Genomic DNA, 20,867 nt, shown 5'->3' on the forward strand with positions numbered 1-20,867 from the left:
TCATAACAATTAACTTTATTTTAAAGGTATATTATTTAAAACCAAGACTATTTAAATGGGATCACAATTACAATTTTAATAAAGCTCTCCTGCCCTAGACAGGAAGGGACTTGGTGACACGGGCACTGGGAACACCAGAGTTCCCCTTCCTCAGACAAATGGGGAGGGAGAATCACCTGGATCCCAGGCAGAGGTGAGGTTGTCAGGACACAGCACAAGGGGGCTGGGCAGGTGTGGGTGGGGAGGAGGGTTCAGGGCCCCAAGGGTAGGAGGAGGTGGGATTGTTAAGAGAGCCAGACAGGAGATCGGGGGATCAGGTGGGTGGCAAGGAGGTGGGTGGGAGAGGAAGAAGAGGAGATGGGGTCCCAGCAGGGTTTCAGTGGGCCAGAGGGTGGGGTGCAGGGTTGCTGGGCAGAGGCCAAGCCGGGGAAGAAGAAGAAAGGGGGTAAGGAATGGGGGGCCACACAGGTGGGGGGGACAGCCGGGCAAGGGGGGTTCACAGGCAGGAGGGTTGTGGGGGAGAGAACACTGGTGTGGGTGGCCAGCCGGGGGGGGGGGTAACCCAGGCTGGGGGACCCATGGGCGGGAGGCAGAGGAAGGGAAGTTGTGGGGGGCACACGGGAGGGGGTGGCCAGCTGGGGAGGGCACACTGGCGGGAGGGGGCCGCGCTCACTTGAATGCGAAGAAGAGGCTTCTGGGCGCAGCGTCACCAGCAGCAGCCGCGGTTGCCCTGCCCGCACCACTCTCCAGGAAGCACTCCAGCAGGGGCCGTGCCTCAGAGTTGCCTGTGTAAACCTCCCAGCAACCTGGGGCCAGACGCAGGCTCCAAGCAGCCAGGCGTGGGGCTCCCAGCTCAGGGCAGCCTCTGTGGGGCTCCCCACCTGCTTCTCCTGCAGGCCAGAACGCCGCCCCTGAAAATGTGTTGCCCCAAGCACGTGCTTCTTTTGCTGGTGCCTAGAGCTGGCCCTGGTTCCTAATATAATTCTTTAGAGGAGGTTGGAACAGTGGTGATGAGCAAGAGGACTTTCATTCCCTGACCAAAAAAAGATAGAAAGAAACATCCCACCCTACCTTACTTGGGAAACTAACAGCAGGGCACAGACTATCCAATACGTTCTTGGATTGCATTGAAGACAACTTTTTATTTCAGATAGTTGAAAAAGATACTGGGGGGGGGTTGTTCTAGATTTGATTTTAACAAATAGGGAGGAACTGATTGAGAATTTGAAAATGGAAGGCAACTTGGGTGAAAGTGATCACGAAATCATAGAGACCGTGATTCTAAGGAATGGTAGAAGGGAGAACAGCAAAACAGAGAGAATGGATTTCAGGAAGGCAGATTTTGGTAAACTCAGAGAGCTGGTAGGTAAGGTAAGGTACCATGGGAAGCAAGACTAAGGGGAAAAACAACTGAAGAGAGGTGGCAGTTTTTCAAAGGGACATTAAGGGCCCAAAAGCAAGCTATTCCACTGTGTCGGAAAGATAGAAAGTATGGCAAAAGACCACGTTGGCTTAACCTGGAGATCTTGCATGATCTAAAAATAAAAAGGAGTCAAATAGTGGAAACTAAGACTAATTACAAAGGATGGATATAAGCAAACAATACAGGTATGCGGGGAAACTATTAGAAAGACAAAGGCACAAAACGAGCTCAAACCAGCTACAGACAAAGGGAAACAAGAAGACATTCTATAAATATATTAGAAGCGAAAGGAAGACCAAGGACAGGGTAGACCCACTGCTCAGTGAGGAGGGAGAAACAATAACAGGAAACCTGAAAATGGCAGAGGTGCTTAATGACTTCTTGGTTTCAGTCTTCACCAAGAAGTCTGTCAGGTATTCCTTCATCATCAAAGTGAATGCTAGTGGTAAGGAGATAGGCTTAGAAGATAAAATAAAAAATGAACAAGTTAAAAATCACTTAGAAAAGTTAGATGTCTGCAAGTCATCAGGGGTTGATGAAATGCATTCTAGAATACTCAAGTAGCTGATACCTCCTGAGTATCTGAGCCTTTAGCTATCATCTTTGAAAAAATAATAGAAGACAAGAGAGATTCCAGAAGACTGGAAAAGGGCAAATAGAGTGCCCATCTATAACAAAGGAGAACAACCCAGAAAACTACACACCAGTCAATTTAACTTCTGTGCCAGGAAAGATAATGGAGCAACAAAATCATGTCACACCAATCTGATAGCTTTCTTTGATAGGATAATGAGTCTTCTGGATAAGGGAGAAGCAGTGGACATGGTATATCTAGACTTTAGTAAGGCATTTGATACGGTCTCGCGTGATCTTATCAATAAACTAGGCAAATACAACTTAGATGGGGCTACTATAAGGTGGGTGCATAACAGGCTGGATAACTATTCTCAAAGTAGTTAATGGTTCACAATCATGCTGAAAGGATATAACAAGTAGAGATCCACAAGGGTCTCTTTTGGGACCGTTCTGTTCAGTATCTTCATCAACAATTTAGATATTGGCATAGAGTGTACACTTATTAAAGTTTGCAGATGATATGAAACTGGGAGGGGTTGCAACTGCTTTGGTGGATAGGGTCATAATTCAAAATGATCTGGACAAACTGGAGAAATGGTCTGAGGTAAATAGGATGAAGTTTAATAAGGACAAATTCAAAGTGCTCCACTTAGGAAGGAACAATCAGTTTTACACACAGAATGGGAAGCAACTGTCTAGGAAGGAGTACTGCAGAAAGGGATCTGTGTGTCATAGAGGAACACAAGCTAAATATGAGAGTCAACAGTGTGATGCTATTGCAAAAAAGCAAACATGATTCTGGGACGCGTTAACAGGAGCAGTGAGCAAGACAAGACGACATTCTTCTCTCCACTCTGCACTGGTTAGTCCTCAATTGGAGTATTGTGTCCAATTCTGTCCACAACATTTCAAGAAAGATGTGGAGAAATTCAAAAAGGTCCAGAGAAGAGCAACAAGAACAACTGAAGGTCTAGAGAATATGACCTATGAAAAAAGTCTGAAAGAACTGTGCTTGTTTAGTTTAGAAAGGAGAAGAATGAGAGGGGACATGGTAGCAGTTTTCAGGTATCTAAAAAGGTGTCACAAGGAGCAGGGAGGAAAAAAAAAATGTTCTCCTTGGCCTCTGAGGATAGGACACGAAGCAATGGGCTTTGAAAAGGGTATTTAACCTGCAAACATTTTATGCATAGAAAAGGTGATGACAGAAGTAAACTTTGGAAGTGAGCCTGAACTAATAATAATGACTGCTGAAAAAAGTCTAGCCCTTTGCTTAGGTTATTTGCCTGAAGAAGTCCTTGAATACTTCAAATAGGACCCAGTATGATTTAGAGAACTGTCAGATTTTTCTGCAACCAATAAACACTTCTATTTAGGAAAATAACTAAGGACATTGAGAGCCACAATAGTGATGATAAAGTGGTTTCCTTCATGCTCTGCCCAAACTTTGACACTTCACAGTTGAGAATGAAAGAGTGACTAATGATGGGGAATGGAGCTAGGCTTGGAGAGAATGGAGTTGGCAATAGATTAAGCATAGCAAATGGAAAATTAAGTTGTGGAAGGAAAAGCCCAGTAGTAAAGAAATTGTAGGTCCCAGGAGCAATTGCTGAACAGCTGAAGTTAGAGCACTTACTGTCCAATTACATTTATAATCAAATATAAATATATTTTTATAAAACTTACACCTGATACAGATACTCAAAGCTGTACCTATCACTGTATAAGTCCCACAGAGTATGCTGCTATATACACACACATTCACACTATTTGCCATGTATTTACACATCAATGCAATGGCCAGGTGACAATGATAGTGAGACCAACATGACCTTTCATTATCTTCACTTAACTAGATGGCTATAACTTTTAGACCTGAATCGTAAAAGCATCATGATCCATCACCTCCACTCAGGTTTACTGTGCTATGCAGGACTGTTGTTCAAGCCCACATGCAAACTCCAGCTTAAGCAGAAAGTAGCAGATAGTCAGGGAAAATGAGGGGGCATTCAGGGGAAATGTAAAGCTTTGTGTTTTATCTGTGAAGCCAGAAATGGGTGGGTCCTGGTTATTACAGAGAGTTTGAAACAGTTGCACCTGCAGGCTGTTAGTGCATGCAGCTAACAGACCCCAGCTCTCAGTGAGGTCAAAGGCTTCTCTAGGAAATAAATACCCCTCTTAACTCAGAGCTGTAGCATCTTATGCCATGTCTACACTACAAAAAGATCAAAGCAGCCACAGTTGATCTTCTGGGGTTCGAATTAGCAGGTCTAGTGAAAACCCACTAATTCAAACAGAGGGCACTCCCATCAATGCTGGTAGTCTTGCTTCTACAAGGTGTAAGGGAAGTCAAAGGGACAGTGTGCTCCCTTCAACTTCCATCACTGTGGATGGCAAGAAAATGTAAGTTAAGATGCATATCTTAAGCTGATGTAACTAATGTAGCTGAAGTTGCATAGCTTAATTCGAACTTAGTCTCTAAGGCGTGGTCTACAATAGGGGATAACTATATATCCCTATCCTGAGCTTTCATGGGCAAAACCCCATTTCTTCGGATGACTCATCTGAGGAAATAGGTTTTGCCCATGAAAACTTAGGGTACTATAATTTTTTTGTTAGTCTAGGGTGCCACAGGGCTACTTGTTTTTAAAAGTTACAGACTAACACAGCTACCCCTCAGATTAAGTATACTGTGATGCTTTATAATTTAGGCACAAAATCAACTTTTATTAAGTTGGCATAGTTGTGTGCAATATATAAAATAGTCTTAGCTTAAGAAAATTATGAAGACTACAAATATCAATCACAGAGGAAAATGAAGGTCCCTCTGAAATTTTAATGTAATTCTTTAGTACTTCTGTACTGTAGTAGTGTCTTTAATTTCATGATCACTTTTTTCCACATGACCCTTTCCTCATTCAGTGCACAGAATGGATGGCTCTCACTTAAATAAGCAGTGATTCAATATTTTGTCTCACGTGCCTTATTTACTGTACATTATCCAAATTCTAGTGTGAACCGAGAATTATTGGATTTCTTCCTGGGCTTTTCAGTTGCTTATCCCTCTGCTAACTAGGTTTATCCTATATTCTGAAGGAGGGAAGAGTCCAAACTCTGTGTTCCTGTTTCTTTACTCACTGCGAACCAGCATGTACAGAACAAACTGGGATGGGATGAGTCGAGCCCTGTGTGGATGCAAATTCTGTATCTGCTTCCAATTCACAGTCCACAAACATGGTCTGTTGAGGTTGAAGTGTATGCAGATGCCCATGGACATAAAGCAGATAGCAGCAGATTTGGAAGGCTCTATTATCATTAACTCTCAAACATCCCACTCTCCCCACCTCTAATATCATCAATTCACAGACACTTACCTTCCTTCTCCCCCCCCCATCCCCCTCCTGTTCTGAAATGTGATTTGTCCTTTTCATATGTGTTCATTTTTTAAATTGTATCCTTTGGTATGTATGGCTGTGACTATTTTCTTCCACATATTGATCTGAGGAAGTGGGTCTGGACCACGAAAGCTCATCATCTAATAAACCATCTTGTTAGTCTTTAAAGTGCTACATTGTCCTGCATTTTGCTTCAGCTACCCCAGACTAACACGGCTACATTTCTATCACTATTATCTCTAGTCACCCATACTGCCTTGGGCCACTTTAGCCTCGCTAAAGTCCTCCTCTTACCCCCTTGATTACATCAGCTTCCTTCTCTCTACCAGAGGTAGAATTGCAAGGGAAATCTGCTCATAGAAGCAAGAAAAATGAGTACTCAGACGAACAGTTACAGCAACCCATTTATTAGAGACTGTTCTTACAACAGTAAGCTTTAAGTTTACAGATGGAAAGACAGTTAAGACCAAGACATGTATGTTGTTACATCTGCCCTGGCTTTGAAAGCAAGCAAGCTTATAGAAATGTTTGCTAGTAAACTATATACAATCTAAACAACTTTACATATTTATCAAGTCTGCAGAAACCAAGATAGACTTCTTTGGACAATTCATGTGGAGAAATAAGTGAGGTAACTAAGTCAGATGAGTCTGAATACACAAGTCTCTCATGGGAGAATCATCAAATCTTGATCCCAGTAAGAGGACAATTAAACACCTGTATATATCAGTAAGACAGACATCTCCAGTTATGTCATGTCACTAGGTATATAATAGTCCTTATATACTGCCAATTGCTCAGCTTGGACTCATTTACATGAATCAAAAACAGAGTTTACTGACAGGGTAAGTATTAGCATCTATAATCTATATCACAAATTACCAATGTTTTGCAGATCAGATGAACTTAAACACCCCATATCTAACCTCATTTGACTCTTGTTCTCAAATTATGCCACAGATGTGTGACTTGCATCTTTATTATCCCCTTTTAGAAATTGTTCCAAATTATGAAATAGTTAACAATGAACATGTAAACTCACAACAAGTTTCTAATGTTGTAGTACTTGCAGACAGACATTTTAAAGTGTCTGCAAGATTCTTACCCACACCAAAAAAAAAGCCATTAACAATATACAAAAAAAATTTACAGAATGATGCCAGAACATGCTACCAGATATGGCTAATTTTCAGAAAGCTTGTCTTTGCAGGATTAGTAGGTAACCTCCGAATGATAAATTTAATACTGGAATTCCAAACATCCTAAGTTAAATAGTCTTTAATTAAGAAATCAGTCATTTTATACAATCTAAACCAGTTTCTTCCCACAAGTATTAACTAGAACCACTTCCCGAAAAGGGATGCGTATATGTGCACACATGCACGTGTGTGTGAAGGGACATTTGCAAAGAGACTTAGAAAGGTCTGAACAATTTGTTACTTTTAAATGAAGAAACTGCTAATGAAGAAACTGCACTTATTTTAGAGGCATAATATATTTCAGCGTCAAACACTTGAAAGTTTACATCTATATTTCTATGAAAGACATGCTTCAAGTACAAAGCAGAAGTTTACCCATTACCACAAATATAAACTGCAGTGTCTCCAAATTGTTGGCAGTAGGATGCAAAGTGTATGCTTTTTAAGAAGTATCATCTTCTGACTAATTATATTCCTGTTGCAGGTGGATAGATTCTTGAGCCTTGGGAAGTTGAGTTTGATGGGTTATGCAAGCTGGTCTCCTTGTATACAAACCAGGCATTTCCTCCCCACAGAATCATGTTAAGTAATCCAAAAGCCTAAGGAAGTTTAAAAAAAAAAAGATCAAAGTAATATTACTAGACTCCTGGAGAACACAAATTTGAAGTTAGCAAACCAAATAGTTGGGCTGGCAACACACTTCTAGAGATTTATACCTGCAAAGTACTTTAAGTATTAAGCTAATTGATCATCTCCTAATGTATGTGCCCTCTTCATGAGTTAGCAGTGATAGTTACAGCTAACAAGCATCCTCTCTGAAGAGATGTAAGATCAGTCACCAATACACAAGGAATTATGCAGCTGCTTCATCCACTGAATGGAGACTACACATGCTTAAATCCCTTAAACCCATGCTCGCTCCCCACAGGACTAGTCAGCAAATACAAGATCACTATTGAAGCAAGCTTCTTATAGTTTAATACAATCAGAGCCATCATTACCGATAAGCAGAATATGCAATTGCACAGGACACCTGAAAATTTAGGGCCTCACAGGGTCTGAAGCTACATCTACACTGCAACAGTTTTTCGAAAGAGGAAATGCAAGTGGATCCCTTATTTGCAAATCTCATGCTCTCATTTGCATATTCTTCTGATCCTTTTTGTGGAAGAGATTTTTGCGATAAAAACCCTGTGTAGATGGGGCCGTTCAGAAAAAAACCCGTTTTGTACAAGATCCTGTAAACCTCATTTTTTGAGAAATAAGGGATCTTGCGCAAAATAAGGGTTTCTGACAAATGGCCCCATCTACACAGGGTTTTTTATTGCAAAAATCTCTTCCGCAAAAAGGATCGGAAGAATATGCAAAAATTCTGCAGTGTAGACATAACCTGAATGTCCACCCACCTGCTCTTACTACCCCTGGTCTGTGGCTCTGCTTCCTCCGGAGGGGATCTAGTTAATTTAAAAGTGAAAACCCCATAAGCACAACTCAGAACCTGAGAGCACCATTCAACAGGCATTTGCCAACCACTGCTTTCCCCATCAGATTCTAAATTTACTGCGTTAGTCTACAGGGCCTTAGTTTAAAAATTGTTTTAAAAATTGTTAGTATGTTGATGAAGACTGTAAAAACAAACAAAATCTAAAAAACCCACCGGAGGGGGGGGGGGGGGGGAAGTAGGGGGAAGATAGCATTTTAATAGTGCTACATATAGCCCCATAAATCCTAAGGATGGCCCTGAATACAATGTACTCTTGGCCACACTGCTTATGAGTTAGCAAAGGAGGTGGAGCAGGGGGAAAGCTTGTTATCCATCACAAGAATACCCCTAAAAGAGCTTTCTTGTGGTCCCTTTGTTTTGGGCTATGTGGAAAAATGTGTTTTGGGCTATGTGGAGAAATATGCAACAGTGACTACAAAGGCCAAATTCAGCACCAAGATATACAGAAGTCAGGCAGTATTTAGTTTACACCTGCTGGAGACACCCAACATGAACTTTAAAATGGAGTCATTAGACAAATCCATTTTGGGGCTTTGATGGAGAGAAGTAATGTGAAAGCTTAAGTGCTAAACCACCCCACCCACCTCAAACAAACCAACCAGCCCCCCCTGCTCCTCCCCAAAAAACCCCAACCCACTACTCCCTAGGACTTTGAAAGCCATCTCAAAGTTAAAAAAAAAAAATCACACAGGTGTGCCAAAAACAATTTTAAAGAGGAAACAACTGTTATTTGGTTAGTGTTTTCAGTGGTGGACTAGCCACTGGGCCTACAAGTCTGTTCCTAGGGGCTCTGGCCAAATGGGGCTCCCAGAGCTCTGCGTGGGAAGGGAAAAGCCCCTTCCCGAGCTGGGCTTCTGGTCAGCAGCACTGCGTGGCTTCAGAGGGCATGAAGGCAGGGGCTCCCAGAGTCCCCCTGACCTAGCCTCTGCCACTGGAAAAAGCTAGAGAGCTGCAGGGGGAGCACCATTGCAGGAATCCAGGACTAGAGGAGTTATTTTGCTGTCTCCTGAGGTCTCAGGGCTGGGAGAGTGCTCACTCCTTATTGCAGTGGGACAGAGCTTCTCCACTCTTGGGGGTGCAGTGGGGAGGGGGGCCTGTGGGTTCAACAGGGATGGATCCTCAGGAAAGGGCAGGAGCCATGGGTGAGGTAACATGTGGAAGGTGAGGAACAGGGGCAGGACCATGATTGGAATGGGTTGGGGAGGGCCTCCCCACTTGCACTGGCCCCAGGAAACCTTAACCCGTCTGAATGCTTTTGACTTAGGATGGGTATCATGCATGACTGGTAACTAATGATGGAATTTCAGTAAAGCCAAAAAATGGGCTTGAAATACATACCACAGACACATTCAGAGTTCCCATGCTGGTAACAGAGGCAAACAAACAAGATGATCCTGGTAATTTGCAAGATGCAATTTCCCGAACAATGCTGGGACCAGTGGATATTTTTATATCAGTAAGTGCCTTAGCCCAGGCTGAAGTGCTGACCAGCCACAGAAAGGCAGCCATGACAGTAATAACCAAGTCCTATATCAAAAGACAACGGTCAGTCAAAAAACCCACATTCCAGTTAAGTGAAAGATATCAGTTTTATACAGTCAAAATACGCATTGACATATATAGCTATTAGACAGCATGAGTGGGGTAATATCTTTAGTGGACAACTTCTGTTGGTGAAAGATCAGCTAGGCACACTCCTTCAGGTCAGTAGCTATTGACTTAGCTGTGCAAACACATTAATCCAGTTTCATTAGACAGACTCAGATACTAGTTTTCTTTGAAAGACAATAGAAATTACAGACCGATTACAGAACTGTCTACACTGCCTCTGTACTAAAAATATTAAAAAGCAGCCAACCTAGCAGTTGACTAAAATATTCTGGCTATTATATAATATGGTGCATATTATTGGCATTAAACACTAGGCAATATTACTATAAGTAGTAAATATAGTCTGCCATAGTTTTGTTTGCTTATGCCAATTATCTTATAACTTGCATTTGCTGAAGTAAGCAGGAAACTCAGAAAAAAATCAAGATATATTCATTTTGTGTCTTTGTAAATGTTAGGAAAGTACCTTTACAGTCCAGTGCCTGAAATGCTAGCATCAAAAACAAAGATAATGAAGGAACTAAACAAGTTAGCAAACTGTTTGAATACCAGTGGTTTTCAAACTACAGGTTGCAACCAGTGTTCCCTCTAAGCTAGGCAGCACAGCTTCACAGGTGATTGACTGGGCTGATTAATCACCTGTGAAGCTGTGTTGCCTGCTGTACAGTTTAGAGGGAACACTGGTTGCAACCCAGTACTGGGTCATGGACTGTCAGGCAAGGAGTCTTGTTTCTGCAGGGTGATCAGGTGACCAGTGACGCTAAGGCAGGATACCTGCGTGTCCTGGCACTGCACGGTGCTGCACCCCAGAAGTGGCCAGCAGCAGGCCAGGCTCCTAAACGGGAGGCAGGGGGGAGAGTTCACAGGGGTCCATGTGCCGCGCTTGTCCTGAACACTAGCTCTGCATTCCCACTAGCTGGGAACCTGCTGCTGGCTGCTTCTGGAGTAGAGGATGCTCTACGGTGCCAGGAGAGGTAGAAAGCCTCTGATGAGCCTCTGCACCCCTGCTGAGCTGCTCAAAGTAAGCATCTCTTATCCCAGCCATGACCGTCTCCAAAGCAGAGCTCCCTCTTACACCCCAAAGCTCTCACCCTCAGCCCCATTCCAGAGCCAGCCCACACATTAGTCAAATTATGTTGAGGTCACAAGCATCAACAATTTTCTTCAACTGGGTTGTGAGGAAAAGAAAGTTTCAAAACCATTGTTCTATACAACACCAATATCTTAAGAGCAGTCCTGTGCAGCGATATTGGGCTAACTTTTATGCAGGTGGTGTGCTCCCCAAGTTACATATTTAATTTGGCATTAGTTAAAGAAGTGTGCAACTTGTAAAGCCAAATGTCACTGAAACCCAACCCATTTTCCCCCTATGCCTACCAATTAAAAAAAAAAAAGATTGATACTGGTTATTTGGTCTCAATTATATTTCATTATGAAATAATTAATCAAAATGTGGTCAAACAATTGACTATAAATTTTATCTACACAGTTCAGATCAAATGAGAGAAGTGGACTCATTCTAAGGCCTACACCCCCAAAAAGGTAGCTCTTTAAAACTCAGGAATACTGTTACGTATAGTTCAGTGTGATAAGTTATCCTAAATGTTCACCCCCTACTCAGAATTGGCACAGATTCAGGAGCATCACATTGTGCTTGAGAATTCTGTTCTGATGATTTACCATCAACTTTCTTGGAACACAGAGCTGAAAAATGTCATTCTGCTGTTTGAAGTGCTGCAGTTTTTACTCATCCAATATGTAGACACTGAACTATTCAGAGAAGTGTCTATATATTAGTTATTATCACCACAAAAGTTCCCATGAAGCAGAAAGAAGTACTAAGTGATTTGCCTAAGGTCACACACACAAAAAAAAAGCCTACAGAAAAGCTGATAAGTTAAGAACTTCCACTTTGTCTGGCAGTTCCTACAATTTCAAGTTAGAAGTTTTCCTACTAAGAACTTTCACATGTCAAGTGCTTATCTGTACTGAAGCAAGTCCAGGGCCACATTGATGTCCTTACTGTGATACAGAAACAAGACTGATAAGCAATAAATTTGGTCCGCAGACAATTCCTCCTTTCAATATACTGAGCTGCCACAAGTTAAGAAATCTGAAGTATTTTGACCAATCTGTCCATTTTACAGATTGAAGTCAAAGGAGTATAATGTGACTTGTGCTAAGTTACTTGGGTGTCTTGTTTTACTGCACCTGTTACCTCCTAGCCACCCTACCTCCCCCCCAAAACCTCACACCATATGCCAAATGTTAGCCTCCTATTTTTGCATATCACATTAATTTAATTATTGAAATTAATTTTATTGCTGCCACTAAGGCAATTTTGCAGTAATATTTTAACTACAAAAAGTTAAGATAGCAGTATCAAGGAGCTAAATTCCACACTTTTACATGCACTTTGCTTTTAACATGAGCAGTCATGTTATAGTCAATGGAATTCATAGGAGTAAAGTTATACACCAGTTAAAGAATTTGCAGGATCTGTGCCTTAATTTTTTAAAATTTTCCTTATTGTTTTCAATAACAAACTTCATTTTTATTTTCCTTAAAGAACTCATTCTAGTAAATAGCATGTTAAAAGTGCCATACCATTTATAAATTTAGTTTGTTTAGATTTAATCTAAAGTTGGAATGGCAACAGTTTTCAACTTAATTTTTTTTAAATCAGTGATGTTTAATAAACCCAAGTGATTTTAAACCATTCCAGTTTGTATTACAGTGTGACAATTAAAGTTTTATTGTTACTTAAACATGCCTGTGTTGAGCAGAATTCTTTTTCTTTTGGTGGTTTTAAAACAAAGACTAAAATAGCTTAGTGTTACTTACAATCAATGGGATTTTGCCAGTGTTCCGATACAGGTGCATATACCCAACATATACTACAATAGTAGCAATACAATAAAGGAATACCAAGACTGCAAAAGTAACAAAGAACTGTGCAGAAGAGGAGAAGTTGCCCACAAGGTGAAAGTCAGTCCAAGTGCCACTGCATCGTGTTGGATCTGGTGCACTAAATACAACTGTGTTCAACCTGTGGGAGGGGGAGGAAAAAAAAAAAGTAGATTTTTCATAGCAAGACTTAGCTGCACAAATGGAAACTTCAGTATCTTAGCATTTAATGAGAACAATGCCATCAATACTCCCACTGCATAAAATATTCTTTGGTAGTAAATTTATTAATCTAACAAGTTGCATAATATTCTCTTTATATACCTCCCACACACCTTAAAGGCTTAGATTGCGCTGCAAGATATACAACCCTATTTAATACAAGTTACAAATTAAGACTGACACAGAACCTAAGAAACGGAGGTTTAAACCACTCTGATTTAGAAACAAGACTAATTTAATTGTACTTGAATCAGATTAGGCTGGTAAATGTAAGACAGCTAGATAAGAGCTTGCCAGCCATAGGGCTACATCATCAGCTGTAGGTAAATACAAACATCGAGCTCCTAACAGTTTAGCTGAGCAATTCAACTCAGCCCTCCTGGGACAGCACTACAGATGTGGCCCCACCACTCCATGGGAGGACACCTCTGGGCCATGATTTGAGGAAGGGAATCCTGCATCTTTTATACTAGCCTTCGCTAGTCAGCAGCAATTGCTAAAGCTCCAGCCCTCAATATCTGAGGAGTAGTTTACAGGATTAAGGCCTATGTTTATTAGGATCCCTTCTGGATCCTGGGATAGAAGAGGAAGCTTCACTCTTCTTTTTCTTCTATCCTTCCTGTTTATATTTGGCTGGGATTCCAATCTTTTTTTTTTTTTTGGCTCCATCTCCTAGGATGGAGGAATGTTCTGCTTTTGCTGCAGTTTGTGATGGACAGCTACTAAGCTTAATTGACTATATTCATATGTGCAACAGCAGATGATTGCAATAATGCTAGGTGAGCTTTCCCATTCATTATTTAATCAAAATGTTATCCCTAAAAGGAAAAAAAGTCTAAAATCAGATCCCTCAATGGAATTACAATAGATAAAACAGAAAACATCTGTTAAAGGTTTTTTTTTTAAGATTCCTCTTCATATTCTGCTTAAAGGATCAGCAATAATTCCATCTCAGTGCTCAAGACAACACAAAGGGAAATTTAAGTTCTAGAGATAGTGGTGAGTCATGCATCACTACAGTACATGCTTTCAGCTCATGACAATCATTAAGATGCACATATCAATTTGGCAATATCTTTTGTCCCATCCACATAATCTGCTGAGAGATGGAGATAAATGTGCTTTCAGGAGTTAGTTCTCATATTTCACAACAAGAGACTATACACTGCAGGATATTTGAATCCGCATAAGATATGCTTTTTAAAGCATTAGATACCCACTACGTTATGGAGGAAACAAGTGAACCCAATAAAATTAGTGGGCAGTGGTGACACTGATGACAGTAAGGAAATAAAACAGGCTCACCTGAATGGATAACCAAAATCAGCTGTAACTGTTTTGTTCACAAGACCTTTACAAGAAACTAAAATTGTAGTTGTACCTTTATAACCTCCACAGGTGGCAAACACAAAGATGGAAAAAATCTATGGAAATTGAAACACTATATTAGTACTCTCAGACTATATGAAATACAGTACAGTTAATAATGCGAGGAAGACACCATTTATACACATTTGCATTAAATGATTTCAATAATCCCAAACAAGATGTAGTATATTAGTGCTCCATCAGCTAAATTCTAGTTCAAGCAAGCATTGTTATCACTACAATATTTTTCTACAAGTAGTGCCGTGAAGTGTCACTAGAGTGACTTTATTTTCATTTCAAAGAGAGGTGCTTTAGACTCCAGAGGAATGCTTAAATCCAAATAATCCCAAGATGAAAACTAGTAGTCCTTATTTTACTTTTTGCACTCACTAGCTTTAAGTTTAATTTTAGCTTCACTGATCCAAGGTATTTGTAACAACTAGAAAGGTCTGCTTTTAAAATAGGGTATTATTTTACCTTTTGCTGCATTAGTCAATTTGTGTTTGTGAAATAGCAAAACATGTGGGAAGTTACCCAGAGAACAGGGCCTGCCTGCTTCAGAGATGCCAGCCCTCTCTCCCCTACAAGTCCAATTTCGAGTCAGTGGAAGCTACCTTGGGCTTAGAATATTATTAACATTCTCCACCTTCCTTGCCCAAAAACAACAACAAAAAGACAAGCCCATAGCTGACAGGAAGCAGAGTTTCTACATAGAGTTCGGTCCATAATTCTTGTTTCCCCATCCTCACCACAACTGACATACTCTCACCAAGAATCCCCCAACCAACAGGAAGACCCCCCCCCCACAGACAGTCCTCCCACACAAAACAACTGCAGAATTATACTGGCGTCTCTTTAAACAAGCAAGACAGGCACAGCTCGGCATGAACACCAGCTAAGAAATGACTGTGTCAAAAAGGCTTTTAGTGGGCTAATAATAGAGTTAACTAGTTCTGAGGCCCTGCCATTTTGGAGAGTCTGGGGAGCCCGCACCAACCAAGCCATGGCCAAGCCTATACCAGCAAGAACTGGGCCTCATCAACATCCCTGCCCCATAGAAGGGACTCTTGCCCCCCTACAAGCCCTGCCCAACAGGGGTGCTAGAAGTCTGCAAGGGGAACTCGCAGCCCTGAGGGAGGGCTCTCAGCCTTTCCCTCCCTTCCTCTTGCACTGCTCTAAAAGAAAACAATCCCCCTCCCATACATACGCCTCCCTCCCAGACTCACCCACTCAAGGGCCCTCAGAAAGCCAAGGGGCTCCAGCAGTGGGCTGAGGTGGAGCTGCAGCCCAGCCATTTTGGGGGGAGACAGATTAGTGAGCAAGGAGAAGAGAGACATAGACTGAGGCCTGCTGGAGCAGCCTACACACTGGCAGCCACAGAGAGGCCCTCTGCTGGTCCCTATAAGGCCTGCCTGTCTATGCCCCGCCCCACCCCAGCCCCCTTCTGGCCTCACCCCAACTGTCACCTCACAATGGGGTTAGGTGAGTGGCAGCTGCAGCTGGCCCCGCCCAGTGTCAGTGGGGCCTCCCTGTTGCAAAGCTTCTGCTGCCTAAAGTGCTGAGAGTTGCCTAGGGCTGGGGAGAGCCCTACGGTGGCTGAAAGGCTTTGGGCATTAGGGTGTGTGCCAGAGAGGGCCTTTCTGTGGGTGTGAGGGCTTTGCTGGCACTCGAGTCCGCGTTGCTGTCCAAAGGATGATAAAGTTAGGGTCACTCTGCAAGACTTGCCAAACAAAATGCGGGGGAGGTTGAATGTGTCAGATGTGGGCCTGTCAGTGGCACTGGAACCGTTGAATAGTGGGATGCTGAAAACTGCCCCCCCTGCCTCTGTTTCTCCACTCCCCAAATAGGGCTGGGAGCAGTCCCATGTCTCTGGGAGGGGTGGACCTAGCAGGGACAAGGGGGCAAAGGCTGGGAGTGGGTATAGGGTCCTGTGTGTGGGGTCAGTAGCGGAGCCTTGACTATGGGGCTGGCAGCTAGGACTTTGGGAGCAGAATCCTGCAAATGGGGACTGGGTCCCCGGCAAAGGACCAGTGGCCAAGAAGCAGAGACCTGAGCATGAGACCAAGAGTGGGGAGCTGAACCAGTAGCTGGGACTCAAGCCCAGGGAGCAGGGTGAGAGAGCCAGTGGCCTAGGACCCAAACCCTAGGTTTGGGAGTTGAATCTATATGGTTGCTGACTGGAGATAGAGGGGTTACAATCCTCTGCTTTTGGGGAAAGGAAAGATTTATTATTATTATGAAGGCACAAGTTGCAGCTCCATATGAAAGGGTGAACTGAGTTTTGCACTTGAAGTGGGATTCAGTCTTTTTGTAATAGATAAAAAAATACAGATTATTCTCCCCATGTATACAGTACCTACTCTTTTGAGTTTAAACTGAGTTTCCTGAGAATGTCCAGTCAAATCTATTCATTTATACGTTAAAACTGATTTTAAATGGGTCCTCTAAGAAATTTTGCACTCTAAGCCACACTTTGAATTGGTCTGGAATGATCTTTGCAATACAATACTGCAGAATTGTTAAACTTTCCTTTTAAATAAAACCCACAGAAATCTTAGGCTATATTTGAAGAATTGTTTGATTTTTTAAAATTAATGGTAATTTTTTGCTGTTAGACTTAATAACTGAAGGTTATTCTTCATCACAGGCTAAAAAAGTAAAATCTTCATAAAAGCTCATGGAGAAATTGTCCTTTTTCATAATAGCCACTGTCTCTTGTTGTTCTCAGTGGGACTGAGACTATAGGCTGCCCTCAGTAGAGGTGTCATCTTTCCTCCTATGAGACTGAAATCAAGCTGCCCTCAGGGAAGACAGTGGTCCTTTGTGGTGACAGAAGGTGGAGGAAAACGCTATGGCTACATCTACACTGCAGGCTTCTTGCGCAAGAACTGTTTTGCGCAAGAGTGTCCATGGCAGTGTGGACGCTTTTTTGCACAAGAAAGCTCTGATGGCCATTTTAGCCATAGGGGTTTCTTGCGCAAGAAAATCATGTTGCCTGTCTACACTGCCTTCTTGTGGAAGAGCTCTTACACAAGAGGGCTTATTCCTCATGGGGAGAAGAATAACTCTTCCGGAAGAAGCCCTTTTTTCCGACGCTGTACTGTAAATTTACTTGTGCAAGAACGTGCGTGTAGTGTAGACACCCAGCAAGTTTTTGCGCAAGAACAACTGTTCTTGTGCAAAAAGCCTGCAGTGTAGACGGAGCCTATGAGGAACCAATGAATGGAGGTGATGGTCCTCTTAATTAAGAACAGCCTGTGGCTTCAATGCCTTTGAGAATAATGGAAGAAGGCAGCCATTTTTTTAAAAGGACAATTTTTGAGACTATTTTATAACTTCAGCTTCTGCTTTCTGTAGAAAAACATAGAGTTATGACGAATAAATGGCAAAAATGAGGATAAGCCTTAACATTACTATCTGTAAATGAAGCCAATGCAATGCTCAGCATTCTCTTGAGTTTGAAATCCCCTGCCTCTAGGCTGCACTGTTCAGCTTTTCCCAAAATTGTCCTATTTTTGAGGTAGCTGTTCTGGGAAAGCGGTTGCTCTGTAACAACTGCCAGTTGTCTATTTTTATAGGCCCAGGATCAGGCTGGAGGTCCAAGTTTTGTTTACCTCACAGGTGGCCAACTTATCTGCTTCTGGGAGTGTGACTGGTATGTTTCTATCATAAAAAGGCACAAGGATCCAGCCAGGGAGGGAAAGAGAATGGGAGGTTGCCTGTATGACTAGAAGAAGAGCCAATCATCATTACATAGGAATGGACTTGGATTACTGCAGGAGCTGGCGCCAGGCACATGCACATCTCACCCAAATTCCATCTCATATGCAAGGAAAGGAAGCAGAGCATGTGAGGTCTGTATGCCACAGCCCACTTCTAGCTTCTGGAAGTGGTCCAAGCCTGAAACTGTGAAAAGAATGGTTCTTTCACTGATTGCTTTACAAAAATAGCTGCCTGGCCTGGCAGCCTCCTTGCTTTTTTTCTTGGCTGGCACCTTCTCATTCACTCTCACTTGAGCCAGTGAGCAAAACAGCTCAGTAATTGAAATTGCGTAATTTATCCCTGATTGTCATCACTTAATGTACTTATCTTTGCATGATACATGCCCATAAAAAAGATATATAGGCAAGTAATCAGGTTAGTCCTATAGGCTACAAAATGGAATAACTAATATATCCTTACAACCCCCATGGGATAGTTCTGTGGCTTTTAAAAAGACTTTTCATCTGCTAAGCATACATTCTACCCTTTGAGGTATTTTGGCAATATATACTCTATGGCTGCGTCTAGATTGGCATGATTTTGCGCAAAAGTGGCTGCTTTTGTGCAAAATCTTGCCGCCTGTCTATGCTGGCTACGAGTATTTGTGCAAGAACACTGACTTTGTAATGTACAAAATCAGTGGTTCTTGTGCAAATACTCTGATGCTCCCACTCAGGGATAAGCCCTCTTGCACAAGTATTCTTGTGCAAGAGGGCCAGTGTAGACAGCAACATTAATTTCTCGCGCAAGAAAGCCTAATGGTTAAAATGGCCACCGGAGCTTTCTTGCGCAAGAGAGCATCTACACTGGCACGGATGCTTTTGTGCAAAAGCAAATCTTTTGCGCAAAGGCACATGCCAGTATAGACGCTGTCTTGCGAAAATACTTTTAACGGAAAAACTTTTCTGTTAAAAGTATTTACGCAAAATCATGCCAGTCTAGACGCAGCCTATGACTTCAGCATAAGCAGCATAATTATGTGCAGAAACCTAAATTAGTAAAACCTAGCTGGTAACCTAGACACCATTAACAAAATTGCATTTATTGAAAATCCTAAACAAAAAGATTCATCTTACAGTGTTCTGTAAAGATTGCCAGGGTTGGGCTCAGATATTTAGTGGGAATCTATTCCCAAAGTGAGGATAAGAAAGTCCTGTCCCTCACTATCACTGGCTTCAAACTCTTTGTGAAACAGCTGGCCAAAATACTCCCTTAAAGACATATCTCAGCCTCTAAGATAATGGGGACTGGAAAGCTTAAAAGCTTTTTAGTATGCAAGCAGGACCTTGAATTAGAACTGGAAGTCAGTGCAGAGCACCTGTGTAAAAATGTTTTTCTCAGTCTATCCTACTTATTTTGAATTATTAGCTGAAACACTTGGGTAAGCCCAAAAGTAAGCTTAAAAGTAAGCCCCAGGAAGCGTGTTAATGGATGTACCTAATTGTTTAATTTGTAATGAAAAAAGTTCTGGGACTCAAGCATTTTTTTACTTTCATAACTGATGGGGCAAGCCCAAAAGTGCTGGGACTGTGAGCTGCCAAGCCTAGAGGTGCCAGGGCTCAGCACTGGTAAGCCCTGATGCAAATTCAGCACTTGTGTACCTACATTATTAAAACCAGCCTCTGGAAAGTAGTCATAATATCAATTACTGTTAATTTAAGGACTGGAATACACCAAATATGGGTATTTTCATGCATTTTGGGAACTGCAGTGAAGCAATACTGTAGAAGGCAACTTACTCCAGCCATTGTCTAATTGAATACCGCATGCAGATGTGATTGGCCCATCTCAAATAAGATATATTGGAACTGGAAAATGTTCAGAAAAGGACAACAAAAATGATTAGGGGTACACAGCAGCTTCCGTATGAAGAAAGATTAATAAGACTGGGAGTTTTCAGCTTGAAAAAGACATGACTAAGCGGGAATATGATAGAGGTCTATAAAATCATGTTTGGAGTGGAGAGAGTAAATAAGGTCATGTTATTTACTCCTCATAACAAAAGAACTAGGGGTCACCAAATAAAATGAATAGGCAGCAGGTTTAAAGCAAACAAAAGGAAGTATTTTTAAACACAATGCACAGTCAGCTTTTGGAACTCTTTGCCAGAGAATGTTCTGAAGGCCAAGACTGTAACAGGATTCAAAAAATAACTGGATTAAGTTCATGGAGAATAGGTCCATCAATGGCTGTTAGTCAGGATGGAGAGAGATGGTGCCTCTGTTTGTCAGAAGCTGGTAATGGGCACCTGCCATTGGTCAGCGTGGGAAGACAAGATAATGGGCTAGATAGACCTTTGATCTGACCGAGTATGGCCATTTTTATATTCTTATTTGTACAGCACAGGAATAATTTTGATTTATTATTGGTTGGTAATAATGGCAGAAATGTCAACATATGAGTGTATTGTATGGTTGCAGGGATATGTAAAAATTAATAGTGGTCCAGAAATGTAGGGATCAGGCAGAGGTCTGGCCAGAGCAGGCATTGTCCTTTGAACGTGTTTTTTTCCCCTACATCTTTGCAGCCTAGAAAAATAGTTGCACTAAATAGTCTCTTCTTTGTTTTGTCTTCTCACTTGCTCTGTAAAAATACTTTCATCCTTGTAATCTCTGTAATTTGCTAATTCAAAAAGTATGTAATGTAAAAAAGATCTAATTGAAAATCCTGTAAACAGAAAACCGGGGCAAGTATAATAAGATTCATAAATGCCTATTAATATTCGTTGTATAAAAGTTAACATTACTAAATAAGGATTTCGGGGAAGTAGTAATAAACATGTAAATTAGCATACTAAAATAAATTTTAAAAAGTGTAACTGGTGCCAAATCATTGCTCACTCAGAACGTTGTGTTGAGAGTATGAGGGGAACAAGTATCTGCAGTAAAGAGGTCCATTTACTC

At 41.8% G+C, this 20,867-nt stretch overlaps 1 protein-coding gene across 2 annotated transcripts; it reads right to left on the minus strand.

Annotated features, from left to right (window-relative positions):
- Positions 1-5,782: 5,782 nt before the first annotated feature.
- Positions 5,783-15,617, minus strand: SYPL1 (synaptophysin like 1). Of its 2 annotated transcripts, XM_075926977.2 has the most exons (6): positions 15,429-15,563; positions 14,680-14,783; positions 14,140-14,258; positions 12,550-12,754; positions 9,433-9,621; positions 5,783-7,189 (listed from the first exon to the last, which is right to left on the minus strand). In XM_075926977.2, the coding sequence occupies exons 2-6, from the start codon at positions 14,689-14,691 to the stop codon at positions 7,058-7,060; spliced, it is 657 nt and encodes a 218-aa protein (XP_075783092.2). In that variant the 5' UTR covers positions 14,692-14,783; positions 15,429-15,563; the 3' UTR covers positions 5,783-7,057. The 2 variants fall into 2 exon arrangements, with proteins under 2 accessions (XP_075783092.2, XP_006137626.4); XM_006137564.4 differs by lacking the exon at positions 14,680-14,783 and having other exon boundaries at positions 15,429-15,617.
- Positions 15,618-20,867: the final 5,250 nt, after the last annotated feature.

The sequence above is a fragment of the Pelodiscus sinensis genome, chromosome 1 (assembly GCF_052426305.1).
Source record: "Pelodiscus sinensis isolate ZL-2025 chromosome 1, ASM5242630v1, whole genome shotgun sequence".
NCBI lineage: Eukaryota > Metazoa > Chordata > Testudines > Trionychidae > Pelodiscus > Pelodiscus sinensis.